General features: G+C 40.6%; 1 protein-coding gene across 12 annotated transcripts; it reads right to left on the bottom strand.

Moving 5' to 3' along the window:
• Positions 1–1,267: 1,267 nt before the first annotated feature.
• On the bottom strand, positions 1,268–13,033 carry LOC109885941 (polymeric immunoglobulin receptor-like). 12 transcript variants are annotated; one of them, XM_031823811.1, is made up of 12 exons: positions 12,895–13,027; positions 12,395–12,700; positions 11,784–12,097; positions 11,714–11,735; positions 11,433–11,544; positions 10,920–11,014; positions 10,668–10,708; positions 10,303–10,368; positions 2,679–2,753; positions 2,408–2,491; positions 2,092–2,151; positions 1,523–1,699 (listed from the first exon to the last, which is right to left on the bottom strand). In XM_031823811.1, the coding sequence occupies exons 1-12, from the start codon at positions 12,950–12,952 to the stop codon at positions 1,676–1,678; spliced, it is 1,257 nt and encodes a 418-aa protein (XP_031679671.1). In that variant the 5' UTR covers positions 12,953–13,027; the 3' UTR covers positions 1,523–1,675. The 12 variants fall into 12 exon arrangements, 11 of the variants coding, with proteins under 11 accessions (XP_031679669.1, XP_031679670.1, XP_031679673.1 ...); XM_031823809.1 differs by having other exon boundaries at positions 1,268–1,699; positions 11,714–12,097; positions 12,895–13,033; XM_031823810.1 differs by having other exon boundaries at positions 1,268–1,696; positions 11,714–12,097.
• Between the last annotated feature and the right edge of the window lie 3,979 nt (positions 13,034–17,012).

Raw genomic sequence — 17,012 nt, 5'->3', positions numbered from 1 at the left:
TGGCGGTGCTTTCACTCTAGTGGTAGCATGAGACGGAGTCTACAACCCACACAAGTGGCTCAGGTAGTGCAGCTCATCCAGGATGGGACATCAATGCGAGCTGTGGCAAGAAGGTTTACTGTGTCTGTCAGCGTAGTGTCCAGAGCATGGAGGCGCTACAAGGAGACAGGCCAGTACATCAGGAGACGTGGAGGAGGCCGTAGGAGGGCAACAATCCAGCAGCAGGACCGCTACCTCTGCCTGTGTGCAAGGAGGAGCAGGAGGAGCACTGCCAGAGCCCTGCAAAATGACCTCCAGCAGGCCACAAATGTGCATGTGTCTGCTCAAACGGTCAGAAACAGACTCCATGAGGGTGGTATGAGGGCCCGACGTCCACAGGTGGGGGTTGTGCTTACAGCCCAACACTGTGCAGGACGTTTTTCATTTGCCAGAGAACATCAAGATCGGCTAATTTGACATTGGTGCCCTGTGCTCTTCAGAGATGAAAGCAGGTTCACACTGAGCACATGTGACAGACGTGACAGTCTGGAGATGCCGTGGAGAACGTTCTGCTGCCTGCAACATCCTCCAGCATGACCGGTTTGGCGGTGGGTCAGTCATGGTGTGGGGTGGCATTTCTTTGGGTTGCCGCACAGCCCTCCATGTGCTCTCCAGGGGTAGCCTGACTGCCATTAGGTACCGAGATGAGACCCCTTGTGAGACCATATGCTGGTGCGGTTGGCCCTGGGTTCCTCCTAATGGAAGACAATGCTAGACTTCATGTGGCTGGAGTGTGTCAGCAGTTCCTGCAAGAGGAAGGCATTGATGCTATGGACTGGCCCGCCCGTTCCCCAGACCTGAATCCAATTGAGCACATCTGGGACATCATGTCTCGCTCCATCCACCAAAACCATGTTGCACCACAGACTGTCCAGGTGTTGGCGGATGCTTTAGTCCAGGTCTGGGAGGAGATCCCTCAGGAGACCATCCACCACCTCATCAGGAGCATGCCCAGGCGTTGTAGGGTGTTCATACAGGCACGTGGAGGCCACACACACTACTGAGCCTCATTTTGACTTGTTTTAAGGTCATGACATCAAAGTTGGATCAGCCTGTAGTGTGGTTTTCCACTTTAATTTTGAGTGTGACTCCAAATCCTGACCTCCATGGGTTGATACATTTGATTTCCAATGATCATTTTTGTGTTATTTTGTTGTCAGCACATTCAACTATGTAGAGGAAAAAAGTATTTAATAAGAGTATTTCATTCATTCAGATCTAGGATGTGTTATTTTAGTGTTCTCTTTATTTTTCTGAGCAGTGTATATAATACATTTTATTATTGCAGTACAGTAGTTATTATACATAGTAGCTGTCTATACTAAGATCTTAATACACATTTGATCATGATTAGTTACAGGCATAGGACATTAAACTAGATCAATAAGATCATGATGTAAGAAATAAGAGACAAGGGGAAAGGTGGTGGAACATAACTAATAACAGAAATGTGATGATAATCAGAACAAACACAGCAGACTGCCTTCAGTAGTTTATTACACTAAAGGATAGAGGGGTCTTCCTGGGATGGGTTAAGAGGTATGACAGAATCATATTGGAGGCAGACAGATGTTGTGACCAAGGAGAGAGGAGTGTTCTGTCCTTCCAGTAAAAGGAAGGTCTTCTCTGTCAGTCACTACTGTGCTGCTGCTGCCCTCTGCTGGAGAGGAAGTGAAACATTCAGTCACACTCTCCATTGTGACATTTCCACTAGATACAGATCAAGGATCAGCTTCCCCTCCTCCTATCCTAACCTTAACCTTTGGTGGGGATTTAAAAAAAATCTGATCCAAGATCATCATCTAGGGGCAACGTCACCCTAAACCCAGGTACAGTCCACACTGTAATGTTATGGATACACACTGATAACAATAGTTCAGCTGGTCACAATGTGATGATAACATTTTACATGCAGCAAAGCAAAACGACTAAGAAACATTTGTGTGATTAAAGGGTGATGTTTAGTACACATAGTAATGTGGTGTTGTATGTATCTTTGTTGAGAGATCAGCATCATCTGGTACAACAGACAGAGGAGACACCAACACTGACCTGTGTGGTCACCTGTAGAGCTAGTGAGCTGTAGACCACATTATCATCTGGTTCTGCTGACTACAGAGGAGGAACAGGTAGAGAGGTGAACAGGGACAGTTCTGTCATGATGGAGATACACTATAAAAACACACTTCTCTGTGAAATTAAAAGTGTAGACAGTTATAATTGTGATATGCAACATAAAGGTGATATATTAGGCCTACAGCTATAATGGTGACGTAACCATGACTATATTAACACTGAGGAAACAATCACCTACTGTTGTTTCTGATAACATAATACTAGCTGTGGAGATTCAGTAGAACAGCTTTACCTTGGTCTGTCCTTTTAGTTGGGTCTTGTGCTGGGGGATGACAGTGCTGTATGTGACATCATCATCAGCTTCAGGAATTGGATGCTGTTGGTAGAGAGACGCCCAAATAACAAAAACGTGTTGTTATACTGTTATAGTGTACATTTACCTATTGCTTGTTCCAAGACAGAACATTAGACTGTAAATACAATTGTTTTCTAAAACAGATGCACATTTGCATAACAGCAATAATGTCGTCTAAGAGCCGAGATGCTTGCAGCTATAAGTTGACCTTCTCTTCTGTCCTGAACTGATCAGGCATCACAGTGCTGTATGTCAAATCATGGTGGCTCCCTGGGTTTGGGCTCTGAGAAATTGACAACACAGAAGGTAAACATATGGATACACGCACAGGAAAAGAGAGAGTACACTAACTTCAGATACTCAGCTCACACTGCAGAGATGGAGGTGAGAGAGAGGGGGGGGGGGGGAGAGAGAGAGAGAGACATCCCAGCTCACACTACAGAGATGGAGGAGAAAGAGAGAAAGAGGGAGAGAAAGAGAGAGAGACATCCCAGCTCACTCCGCAGAGATGGAAAAGAAAGAGAGAGAGAGAAAGAGAGAGAGAGAGAGAGTGAGATTGAGAGAGAAAGAACCCCAGCTCACACCGCAGAGATGGAGGAGAAAGAGAGAGAGAGCGAGTGGCATAGGGAGGGAGAGAGAGGGAGAGAGAGAGAGAGAGAGAGAGAGAGAGAGAGAGAGAGAGAGAGACAGAGAGAGAGAGAGAGAGAGAGAGAGAGAAAGAGATCCCCAGCCCACACTGCAGAGATGCCAAAAATACTTTCACCCTGCCACCAAACATCAGTTGATTGTAAGCATTTTGCAAGACAATGACTCAAAAGCTAATGTCTACCTGACTGTCTATTCCAACCAGGACTCGAACAGTGTTTATGACCAGGTCCACCTCTACAAAGCAGCAATCCCAACTTTCTCCAGGACCCTGAAGGACGTCACCCTGAACCGTACCCCCAGCAACTCACACAGGAGGAGCAGAGCAACGGACTCCCCACCCAGATTAGCGAGACACCCTCCCAGACCTATAAGACCCCCTCCTGAAAGACCTGCACTTAGAGAAGCCATGCCAAGATGACCTACACCCAGACCACAGCATCACCAGCCACATACCAACCAGCTAAGACTCCCCCAAGCAAAACCTGGCCACACCCTTTATAGGTAACCCCCATTTCAGACCTATGCCCCTTCTGCCCACCCCTGTGGCAAGGACCTCAATGTGACAGCAGAACATAAGCCCAGGCCGTGAGCAGAGCAACAGCCCCAACCACCACTATAACACCCTTCCAAGCCCCATCCTGCAATCTAAGAGGTACAGTTGAAGTTGGAAGTTAATATACACTTAGCTTGGAGTCATTAAAAATCATTTTTCTACCTCTCCACAAATGTCTTGTTAACAAACTATAGTTTTGGCAAGTCGGTTAGGACATCTACTTTGTGCATGACACATGTAATTTTTCCAACAATTGTTTACAGAGAGATTATTTCACTTATAATTCACTCTATTACAATTCCAATGGGTCAGAAGAATACATACACTAAGTTGACTGTGCCTTTAAACAGCTTGGAAATTTCCAGAAAATGATGTCATGAATTTAGGAGCTTCTGATAGGCGAGTTGACATAATTTGAGTCAATTGGAGGTGTCCCTGTGGATGTATTTCAAGGCCTACCTTCAAACTCAGTGCCTCTTTACTTGACATCATGGGAAAATCAAAAGAAATCAGCCAGACCTCAGAAAGAATTGTGGACCTCCACAAGTCTGGTTCATCCTTGGGAGCAATTTCCAAACGCCTGTTCATCTGTACAAACAATAGTACGCAAGTATAAACACCATGGGACCACGCATACCGTTCAGGAAGGAGACGCGTTATGTCTCCTAGAGATGAACGTTCTTGGTGCGAAAAGTGCAAATCAATCCCAGAACAACAACAAAGGACCTTGTGAATATGCTGGAAGAAACAGGTACAATAGTATCTATATCCACAGTAAAACGAGTCCTATATCGACATAACATGAAAGGCCACTCAGCAAGGTAGAGGCCATTGCTCCAAAACTGCCATAAAAAAAACAGACTAGGGTGTGGAACTGCACATGGGGACAAAGATCGTACTTTTTGGAGAAATGTCCTCAGGTCTGATGAAACAAAAATAGAACTGTTTGGCCATAATGACCATCGTTATGTTTGGAGGAAAAAGGGGGAGGCTTGCAAGCCGAAGAACACCATCCCAACCATGAAGCACGGGGTGGCAGCATCATGTTGTGGGGGTGCTTTGCTGCAGGATGGACTGGTGCACTTCACAAAATAGATGGCATCATGAGGTATGAAAATTATGTGGTTATATTGAAGCAACATCTCAAGATCAGTCAGGAAGTTAAAGCTTGGTCGCAAATGGGTCTTCCAAATGAACAATGACACCAAGCATACTTCCAAAGTTGTGGCAAAATGGCTTAAGGACAACAAAGTCAAGGTATTGGAGTGGCCATCAAAAAGCCCTGACCTCAATCCTATAGACAATTTGTGGGCAGATCTGAAAAAGCATGTGCGAGCAAGTAGGCCTACAAACCTGACTCAGTTACACCAGCTCTGTCAGGAGGAACGGGCCAAAATTCACCCAACTTATTGTGGGAAGCTTGTGGAAGGCTACCCGAAACGCTTGACCTAAGTTAAACAATTTAAAGGCAATGCTACCAAATACTAATTGAGTGCATGTAAACTTCTGACCAACTGGGAATGTGATGAAAGACATAAAAGCTGAAATAAATAATTCTCTACTATTATCATGTCATTTCACTTTCTTAAAATAAATTGGTGTATAACCTAAATTGGTACATAACCTAAAACAGGGAATTCTTACTAGGATTCATTGTCAGGAATTGTGAAAAACTGAGTTTAAATGTATTTGGCTAAGATGCACGTAAACTTCAACTGTACCTATCAGATGCTCAACATGCTCTGCTCACACCTACTGTGATGGTCCGGGCCTTAACCACTCAAAAACAACCCTAGGCACTATGGAACACAAATCTTTAACTATCTCATCCTGGAATATACAAGGTCTGAGGTCATCTGGCTTTGGCCTAAAGACCAGGAACCCAGGCTTCATCAAAGAAATTGGAAATATAGACATTGTCATCCACAAGAAACATGGTATAAAGGAGACGGACCCACTGGTTGCCCTCTAAGCTACAGAGAGCTGTTAGCCACATCCATCAAACTACCAGGTGTCAAACAGGGAAGAGACTCAGGGGTATTCTAATTTCGTATAGAGCAGACCTAACCCACTCCATTTGTCAAAACAGGAACATTTTACATCTGGTAAGAAACTAATAATGAAATGATCTCAACAGAGAAGAATGTCCTCATGTGTGCTACCTATATTCCCCCAATAGAATCCCAGTGCTTTAACGATGACAGCTTCTCCATCCTAGAGGGGGAGATCAACCATTTCCAGTCTCAGGGATGTGTGCTAGTCTGTGGCGGCCTAAATGTCAGAACTCGACAAGAACCTGACACCCTCAGAACACAGGGGGACAAACACCTTCCTGGAGGTGACCACATTCCCTCCCCCATATGCCTCCCTGAGGCATCAAAGCCAAAGGAACGGAATAATATTAAGAAATGCTGTAGAAAGAAGGAACGTAGTGTGAAATCTAGCAAAAAAACAATTAGTCAACAACAAATTCAATCCCTTCTAAAAAATTTCCTGGACAAAAGGTTTCACTGTAATACTGAAGGTGTAAACTTGGCAGTAGAAAAACTAAACAGTATATTTGACCTTTCAGCATCCAAAATCAAATATAAAAATGTCAAGCAGACAACCTAAGAAAATTAACAACAATTTCAAATGGTTTGATGAAGAATGCATAAACCTAAGAAAGAAATTGAGATACCAATCCAACCAAAAACATAGAGACCCAGAAAACCTGAGCCTACGCCTTTGCTACGGTGAATCACTAAAACAGTACAGACATACACTATGGGAAAAGAAGGAACAGCATGTCAGACATCAGCTCAATGTAATTAAAGAATCCATAGAATCTAACCAATTCTGGAAACTCTGAACAAACAACAACACAAAGAGTTATCTATCAAAAGTGGAGATGTTTGGATAAACCACTTCTCCAATCTATTTGGCTCTGTAACAATGAACAAAAAGCAGAAACATATACGTGATCAAATACAAATCTTAGAATCCACTTTTAAAGACTTCCAGAACCCACTGGATTCTCCAATTAAATTGAATGAACTAGAGGACAAAATACAAGCCCTCCAACCCAAAAAGGCCTGTGTGGCTGATGGTATCCTAAATGAAATAATAAAATATACAGACCACAAATTCCAATTGGCTATACTTAAACTCTATAACATAATCCACAGCTCTGGCACATTCTCCAATATTTGGAAACAAGGACCAGTGGTGTAAAGTACTCAAGTAAAAATATGTTAAAGTGCTACTTAAGAAGTTCTTTTTGGTATCTGTACTTTTCAACATATATATCATTCAATTGGCGAGGGCCTTGGAACAGTCTGCAGCACCCAGCCTCACCCTACTAGAACCTGGGGTCAAACGTCTACTGTTTCCTCTTGATCTGGTGCTTCTGTCCCCAACCAAGGAGGGCATACAGCAGCACCTAGATCTTCTGCACAGATTCTGGCAGACCTGGACCCTGACAGTAAATCTCAGTAAGACAAAAATAATGGTCTTCCAAAAAAGGTCCAGTTGCCAGAACCACAAATACAAATTCCCTCAAGACACCGTTGCACTAGAGTACACAAAAAACTAGACATACCTTGGCCTAAACATCAACACCACAGGTAACTTCCACAAAGCTGTGAATGATCTGAGAGACAACGTAAGAAGGGCCATCTAGGCCATCAAAAGGAACATCAAATTTGACATACCAATTTGGAGCTAGCTAAAAATACTTGAAACAGTTATAGAACCCATTGCCCTTTATGGTTGTGAGGTCTGGGGTCCGTTCACCAACAAGAATGCACAAAATGGGACAACACCAAATAGAGACTCTGCATGCAGAATTCTGCTAAAATATCCTCAGTGTACAATGTAAAACACCAAATAATGCATGCAGAGCAGAATTAGGCCGATACCCGCTAATGATCAAAATAAAGAAAAGAGACGTTAATTCTACAACCACACAAAAGGAAGTGAATCCCAAACCTTCCGTAACAAAGCCATCACCTACAAATAAATTATCTTCAAGAAGAGTCCCCTCAGCAAACTGGTCCTGGGGCTCTGTTCACAAACACATACATACCCCACAGAGCCCAAGGACAGCAACACAATTAGACCCAACCAATTCTTGAGAAAGCTAAAATATTATTACTGTCACGCCCTGACCTTATATATCTCTATTTTCTATAAATAATGGTTAGGTCAGGGTGTGACTAGGGTGGGTACTCTAGTGTTGTATGTCTAGGGTTGTTGTATGTCTAGGGTTGTTGTAGGTCTAGGGTTGTTGTATGTCTATGGGTTTTTGTATTTCTATGTTGGCCTGATATGGATCCCAATCAGAGACAGCTGTTTATTGTTGTCTCTGATTATGGATCATATTTAGGCAGCCCTGTTACCCACTTTCTGGTGTGGGATCTTAACTGTGTGTAGTTGCCTGTCAGAATGATATTATATAGCGTCACGGTTCGGGATGTTAGTTTGTTCGGTGTTCAGTCTTTTAATAAAGAGAATGTACACATACCACCCTGCGCCTTGGTCTCCTTCATACGATGGTTGTGACAATTACTTGACACATTGTTAAGAATTTACAAAATACTGAGCAAACTAGAATGCTATTTGGCCCTAAACAGAGAGTACACAGTGGCAGAATACCTGACCACTGTGACAGTCTGAAAATTATGGAAATATTTCACTATGTATAGCCTTGCTTTTGAGAAAGGCTGCCTGAAGCAGACATGGCTCTCAAGAGAAGACAGGCTATGTGCACACTGCCCACAAAATGAGGTGTAAACTAACCTCCTGCCAAATGTATGACCATATTAGAGACACATATTTCCCTCAGATTACACAGACCAACAAAGAATTCGAAAACAAATCCAATTTTGATAAACTCCCATATCTAGTGGTTAAAATACCACAGTGTGTAATCACATCAGCAAGATTTGTGAACTGCTGCCACAAGAAAAACCTTTCCAACATATATTTGTGTATTTATTTTCCCTTTTGTACTTTAACTCTTTCCACATCAGTACAACACTATAGGTGGCAGGATAGCCTAGTGGTTAGAGCGTTGGACTAGTAACTGAAAGGTTGCAAGATCAAATCCCCAGCTGACAAGATACAAATTTGTCGTGCTGCTCCTGAACAGCAGTTAACCCACTGTTCCTAGGCCGTCATTGAAAATAAGAATTTGTTCTAAACTGACTTGCCTAGGCAAATAATAAAAAAATATATATAGACATAATGTGACATTGGAAATGTATTTTGGAACTTTAGTGTGATGTTTACTGTACATGTTGTTTTGTTATTTCACTTTGTTTACTATCTATTTCCCTTGCTTTGGCAATGAAAACATATGTATCCCATGCCCCCCCCCCAATTTAAAAAAAATTTGAGTTAGGAGAGAGAGAGTGTTAGGAATTTTATGAATAATGACAAAACAACATCTACGTTTAAATAGAACTATAACTAATTAAACTCTACCCTGTTTTATTATATCTGATTAATAATGTTAATTCATAAGGAAGGGATTGTGCAGCATGAAACAGGGGGTAATTAAACATAATAATTACCATTCCAGCTGGGTTGGGGAGGAATGGATTGTGGGTTTTTAAGTAAGCGAAGAGGGTCGTTAACCTGTGGTTGAACCGACTCAACTTAGCTCTGGGAGGTTTAGATAAGGCAGCGAGTGTCTCCCTAGGTTTTCCATTATCTGGAACTGTCTGCTGAATATTGATAGACGAAGGTGAGATTTCAGAAGTTAATCTTGATATGGTTTGTGTCTGGAGTGAGTGAGCTAGGGGGTTGGAATAAACCTTTGAACCTGTTTTGCCTTGGTCGATAGGAGGAAGGATATTTTATAACCTATGACGTCAAATTTTGTATATAAACTGTTGTTCTTGGTTCCATGGCAGCGAGCTCCGAGAATAAATACTATTATCTAATTTTGATAAGACTGGTCTCTATCTATCTTATGCAAATAGGAATCTTACAAATTCTTATAAAATAGACTGAGTGAATTTAATTAATGAACACATATAGGAATTATGAAATTCCGATGACAGAGAGAGAGAGAGAGAGAGAGAGAGAGAGAGAGAGAGAGATAGATAGATAGATAGATAGATAGATAGATAGATAGATAGATAGATAGATAGATAGATAGATAGATAGATAGATAGATAGATAGATAGATAGATAGATAGATAGATAGATAGATAGATAGATAGATAGATAGATAGATAGATAGATAGATAGATAGATAGATAGATAGATAGATAGATAGATAGATAGATAGATAGATAGATATAGATAGATAGATAGATAGATAGATAGATAGATAGATAGATAGATAGATAGATAGAGAACACCAGCTCACACTGCAGAAATCAAGGACAGAGAGATCGAGAGAGAGAGAGATAGAGAACACCAACTCACACTGCAGAAATCGAGGACAGAGAGATAGAGAGAGTGAGATCGAGAGAGAGAGATAGAGAACACCAGCTCACACTGCAGAAATTGAGGAGAGAGAGAAGGAGAGAGAGAGAGAAGGAGAGAGAGAGAGAGAGAACCCCGGCTCACTGCAGAGATGGAGTGATTGGTTCTAGTCCAAGATCTCCACAGAAAAATACCAGTTTTATTCAGTTTGTACCTGCTGTGCTATTTTTCTGGTGTTGGTCACTGTGCTGTATGTAATGTCCTGCTCAGAGTCAGCAGACTGCAAATAAATAAATAGCAAAGAGGAACAGGACATGTCTATTTACCACCTAAACCACAGTTTGTTTCAGATGTATGTTTAGTGAACTGACAATTTCCTGTTATCTGTCTTTTAAACATTGTTTTTCAACATATTGAGCACTGTAAGAGCTTGGGTTCAGTTAGAATATGGGACCTTTTATGTCAACTCATTGATGATCAACTGAACAGGTAACGCTGGAGTCAAATGGTAGATGATCCCAAATCAAGAACAGATTTGCAGATGTTTGAAAATAATACAATTAAAGAAGTGTATCCTACCACTGAGTTGTTTGTTGTCTGGTCCTTGGCCTTATTGTCCTCTGGAATAAAGAGAGGGAGATGTCAGTAACTTCTGAGTTTGTTATAGTACAATAATACCTCTGAATGGATTTCTTAAAGACAATTCCTCCAAGTATTTTCTGTCATTCAAGATGAATCACAGGCAAGAAATATACTGTTGGTCACAATATCAATACGTTTAGTATTTTCTAAACTATTCTCATTTTATATTCACATAAAATGTTTACTTACTAGGCATTCTCCACATCTTCCATGTTACTAGGATACCAGCTGTCACCACCACCAACATGCCCAGAGAGATGAGTAGGACTTTCACATCTATGGACCTGATGGATTACATATATACGAACTTGAAATAAAAATACAATTAAAATAGATCATTATAAATTGTTCATTTGTTGTATGCACTTGTTGTGATACATGGAACAATGATTTATCTGTTCACATGTGTGGAAGTTGACCATGCAAATGAAGAGATATGATTATTATTGAGATTAGGACTATTTATTAAGTTTGCAATTTGTTCTTGCACATGAGTGAGTATAACACAATAATGCTGCTACTTCTCACAAGGCAACCACAGATGTTCTACCCAGGAGGAAGTGATAACAGTCTCTATATGCATTTAGGGAGGGTGTTTGGTTAGCATTAACTGTTGTAGTGTATGATGGAATTGTAATGTTCCTCTGAGTTCATATTATCTAACAACATGTGGGATAAAACATCTGAAGGAGTGATAATAACCTCTGGTGGACTTCCTCCATGTTCCCCTCAGCTCCTTGACTTGTGTTGTCAGTCTGAACAGGCTCAGCAGTTGGAGAGGCAGAGGGTTGTTGAGGGGTTGGATCTTGAGTTGCTGTGAGGTAAAACAACAATATCATCAATGAAGTTAATGGTAAACCAGATAGTCAGGTTGTATAGCAACATCACATTCATAGTTCATATTACAATTAGTTCCAGATGATACCAGTGGATAAAACAAAGTGAATCATATTGATCATAAAGTATGTGATTGATCTACTAACTTGAGGTCATCTTAGAGGTTCTCTGTGTTGCAGTTTGTTGACTGACAGTGATGGTGGACTTTACTTCCAACTGTGTTGCAGTTTGTTGACTGACAGTGATGTGAACAGGCATCTCTAGTTCTCCAACTCTACACCAATACCAGTCAGTGTTCTCCATCTTCAGTCCACTCATAGTCACTGTTAAGACTTTTCTGTTGATGGCATCACTAGTCCGCATTAATGTCACTGATGTTCCATTTAAAGTCCCAGAAAACACACTCACACAATCACCACCCATCCTGCACCACTTCATGTCTCCAGAGTTACTATAGTAACAACAGACAGTGACACTCCCTCCTTCTACTCCAGTCACTTCCTGTTGTTCCACATAGAGTTCTGGAGTACCTGAACACAGGTAAAAAAACAAGAATTCAGAGAAGAAAAAGTGCTTTTACAACAGGCTCCTTATAAATTCCTTCAAGCTGCATTCTGTGATTGGTACATCCATTGTTGGTCTTTTTAAATTCATAATAATTATATATAGTCATTGATTCTTGAAGAATGTAACTATCCTCACAATCTTAGTTCTGTTACTCCATCATGACACAAAATATAATCTTGTTTTAACTACATGTACAGTATAGCTCTGTCTAGGAATGATTCATTCTACTTTACTAGATACAAGCAGTGAAGGGATCTTACCTGGAGTGACAGACAGGTAGAACCATTGTATCATGATATCTGTTCCTCCATTGATCTCCACAACACACCTGTAATTCCCATAGTCCCTTGACACCAGGTCAGTCATGGTCACAGTGAAGATTCTCTTGTTGATGTCATCAGAGATTGAGGTCTTACCACTGCTCTTAGGATGGTCAGTACGTACTACATACGAACATACATCCCAACCTAATCCTTGACACCAGTATTTCACATGGTTGATGTAATACTGATCATAGCTACATGGGAAGGTGATGGAGCCTCCTGTCTGCACAGAAACATACCCCACTGTGGACACATCAACACAAAACACATTTAAATTAGAGTTAAAATGTAATAGAATCTTTATACAGGAAACATTTAAATATCACATTAATCCAACACTTGAAACAGCTTGTTCATGATTCTGATTGATTATACAGTGTTTAAAGTGAACTGACCCAGGTGACTTCGCCCTTAATTCATAGAAATGTGACCCTTACCTGCTGAGAGTCTGTAGAAGATGAGGAGTAGGAGGAGGAGGGAGAGATGAAGAGCCATGTGAGAGTTAGAGTCTGCCTCTTATGGTAAATGGTACCTGAGCACAAATGTGTGTCAAGGACCAAGGCACCAGCTAGAATGACTCTACTTCCTAATGTTAATAGACTTCACTGTCTGTAACTCTCTTCCTGCTTCTGTTTGTGTGTACATTCCCCCCTCAGTGGCAGATAGGAACCACTGCAGTATATAGACTACTTTAAAAAACTTCTAAGGATAGCCCCCTTTTTTTAAATGTTCGCCTAAATGACATACCCAAATCTAACTGCCTGTAGCTCAGGCCCTGAAGCAAGGATATGCATATTCTTGGTACAATTTGGAAGGAAACACTTTGATATTTGTGGAAATGTGAATTTAATGTAGGAGAATATAACACAATAGATCTGGTAGAAGAAAATACAAAGTTAAAACCAAATGGTGATTTTTTACTTCCATCTTTGAAATGCAAAAGAAAGGTCATTGTTAAAGCGATCCCTCTGGTTGTAATTCAGATCGTGTCCACAAGATGGCAGCAGTGTATAAGCAAATTTCCAGATGGAAGACTTGAAAAATTAGTGAACAAGAATACTTTTAGTGAGAAGACCCCAAGTACATTTGGGCAAATCGTGAAGGGGACATTCACATTCATATTCCATTTTTCTGCAAGAATATCATCAAATCTGTATACTTGGACATCGATTTAGCTTTCCAAGTATTAGTATCCATATTATAAATTCAACATTTGCAAAACAACCAGTTTTCATAACTTCATAACTCTGAATATTCTTTTACGTTGTGTCCAAAAGGAAAAGGCATCTCTTCGCAAAAGGTTAGCGCCTACATTTTGTGACCGAGACGGGTTTCCGGATACTCCCGTAAAGCCCAGCTCATTGGCTATCTAGCTAGCTTTGTTTGACCCCGATTGGTGCTTATTTGACAAAGATACAGTCCTTCAAGTGATGGCTGCCCGCTTCATTGGCGTGCCATGAAGGCGTCACTCTCTGACCAAATATGGTGTCCTGTTAGATATACTACACCCCTAATGAAATAGTGAAGTATTGTTACCTTCTAGGATATCTGAGGAATAGAGATGAACATAATTTGACTCATTCAAACAATGAGATTTTCACTGATTCCTTTATTCGCAAATTGAACGAGTGGAAATACAAAATCGATCTTGTGTGCTATATGGACCTTTTTAGGATAAGAAAAATTATTTTATCTAACAAAAAGACACGTCATGTTCACTCTGGGACCCTTTGGATGATAAATCAGAGCAAGACTTCAAATATAAGTACACATTTCCCTTCAGAGGTGAATATATCAAACCTATCGCTTTGAAAAAAGTGTTTTGTTGTTAGGAGCTCTCGTCAAACAATAGCATGCCATTTTTTTGCAGTAATTGCTACTGTAAATTGGACAGTGCAGTTATATTAACACGAATTTAAGCTTTCTGCCAATATAAGACACTTATATTTACCGACATTTGTGGTTTCTCTAAAATCTGTGAACATGTCATTTAAAATGTTTATACTGTCCAAACACACATTTTATTTATGTAGTTCTCAATATCCATATATAGTAGACAAACCAATTAAAAATCTATAGGTTTACCAAATGGTTAAGTGGTTAAACATTAAACGTAGGTGGATTAAGTGATGGTCAAATGTATTTAAACAAATTAGAGATAATAATATGAAAAGTATTGTGAGCATTGCATTGTGGAAAGGCAATTACTATATATGAAAGGTATTTCTAAATGAAACACTGATTAGGTTTGGTGAAAAAGTTACTGTGTGATTTTGTGTGTTGTATTTAGTCATTTGAAAATGTGAGTTTTGTTAAAACAGCATTTTTGATGATCTGTTTTAAGTTTTGTACTAAAAGTTGTGAAATGTTGCCATAGACATGTGAAAATAGCACGAAAGCAATACAACATTTAAAAAAAAGACATTTTATTGTCACAACATGATGTGAGCTCCTTGCTCAGCAATCTACACACAATACCCCATAATGACAAAGTGAAACAAGTGTTTTAGACATTTTAGCAAATCTATTAAAAATAATAAACAAAAATACCTTAATTACATACGTTTTCAGACCCTTTGCTATGAGACTCTATGAAATTGAACTCAGGTGCATCCTGTTTCCATTGATCATCAGTGAGATGTTTCTACAACTGGTTTAGAGTCCACCTGTGGTCAATTCAAATGATTGGACATGATTTGGAAAGGCTCACACCTGTCTATATTAGGTCCCACAGTTGACACTGCATGTCAGAGCCATGAGGTCGAAGGAATTGTCTATAGAGCAATGAGACAGGATTGTGTCGAGGCACAGATCTGGGGAAGGGTACCAAAAAATGTCTGCAGCATTGAAGGTCCCCAAGAACAGAGTGGCCTCCATCATTCTTAAAAGGAAGAAGTTTAGAACCACCAAGGTTCTTCCTATAGCTGGCCGCCCGGCCAAACACAGCAATAGGGGGAGAAGGGCCTTGGTCAGGGAGGTGACCAAGAACCCGATGGTCACTCTGACAGAGCTCTAGAGTTCCTCTGTGGGGTTGGGAGAAACTTCCAGAATGCCCAGTGTCATGTCTGGAGGTAACATGGCACCATCCCTACGGTGAAGCCCTGGTGGTGGTAGCATCATGCTAATGAGATGTTTTTCAGTGACAGAGACTGGGAGACTAGTCAAGATCGAGGAAAAGATGAATGGAACAAAGTACCGAGAGATCCTTGATGAAAACCTGCTCCAGAGTGCTCAGCACCTCAGACTGGGGCGATGGTTCACCTTTGAAGAGGACAATGACCATAAGCACACAGCCAAGACAATGCAGGAGTGACTTCAGGAGAAGTCTCTGAATATCCTTGAGTGGCCCAGCCAGAGCCCGGACTTGAACCCGATCAAAAATCTCTAGAGAGATCTGAAAATATCTGTGCAGTAATGCTTCCCATCCAACCTGACAAGAGTTTGACAAGATCTCCAGGATCCCCAAATACAGGTGCGTCAATCTTGTAGCGTCATACCTATGAAGACTCAATGCTGTAATTGCTGCCAAAGGTGCTTCAACAAAGTACTGAGTAAAGGGTCTGAATACTTATGTAAACGTGATATTTCTGTTTTTATTTGTAATACATTTGCAAACATTTCTAAAAACATTTTATGGGGTTTTGTGTGTAGATTGCTGAGGATAAAAACAATTTAGAATACATTTTAGAAAATGGCTGTAACATAACAAAATATGGATAACGTCAAGGGGTCTGAAAAATTTCTGAAGGCGCTGTTTGTTATATACCGAAAAATAGATTTTTACCAATGGGAATGTGGTGCATGTTGCCCAATTATCAAATTTTTATAATCATTTGTGGCCTATCTTCCAGTAGAGAGTAACAGGATTGTAGTGACTATTGGTCCCAAAGAGTACTTAGACATAGATGAAAGCTGAAATATATTGTAGTGACTATGATTTTGGGGTTAATTTGAACCACTTAACCATTTGGAAAACCTATAGATTTTTAATTGTTCTGTCTACTATATATAGGTATTGAGAACTACGTAAATAAAATGTGTGTTTGTACAATATACACATCTAAATGACATGTATAATACATGATAACCGTACATAATGACTATTCATTATTTCTAATTGATTTCACATAGTGGTAACCACAGTTGGTCAACATATAAAAGGGTGTGTGTGAACACTTGCATTCTTTCAACATGGAGCAGGATCGACAGCAAGGGACAGGAAGAAATGAAATAGCTCTTTGACAAGGGGCCTGTCAGAGAAGTGGGCATGGACCCCGTCAAATAGGTCAAAGAGCTGGGCATGGGCCCCATCAAAGAGGTGGACATTAGAGAGAGAGAGAGCTGACGGCAGGGAACTGTTGTGTCTAATGAAGTCCATACCATCTTTGTTGACCATATGGTAAACAGAGGCCTTACCATGCCAGAGGCTGTCAATCCAATCTAAAAGGATTAACTGTTTGTTAGATATCATGTCACGCCCTGACCATAGAGAGCCTTTTATTCTCTATGTTGGTTAGGTCGGGGTGTGACTAGAGTGGGTTATCTAGGTTATTAT

The sequence above is a fragment of the Oncorhynchus kisutch genome, linkage group LG4 (genome assembly GCF_002021735.2).
Source record: "Oncorhynchus kisutch isolate 150728-3 linkage group LG4, Okis_V2, whole genome shotgun sequence".
Classification (NCBI taxonomy): domain Eukaryota; kingdom Metazoa; phylum Chordata; class Actinopteri; order Salmoniformes; family Salmonidae; genus Oncorhynchus; species Oncorhynchus kisutch.
This window is presented reverse-complemented; position numbering and strand designations above follow the sequence as displayed.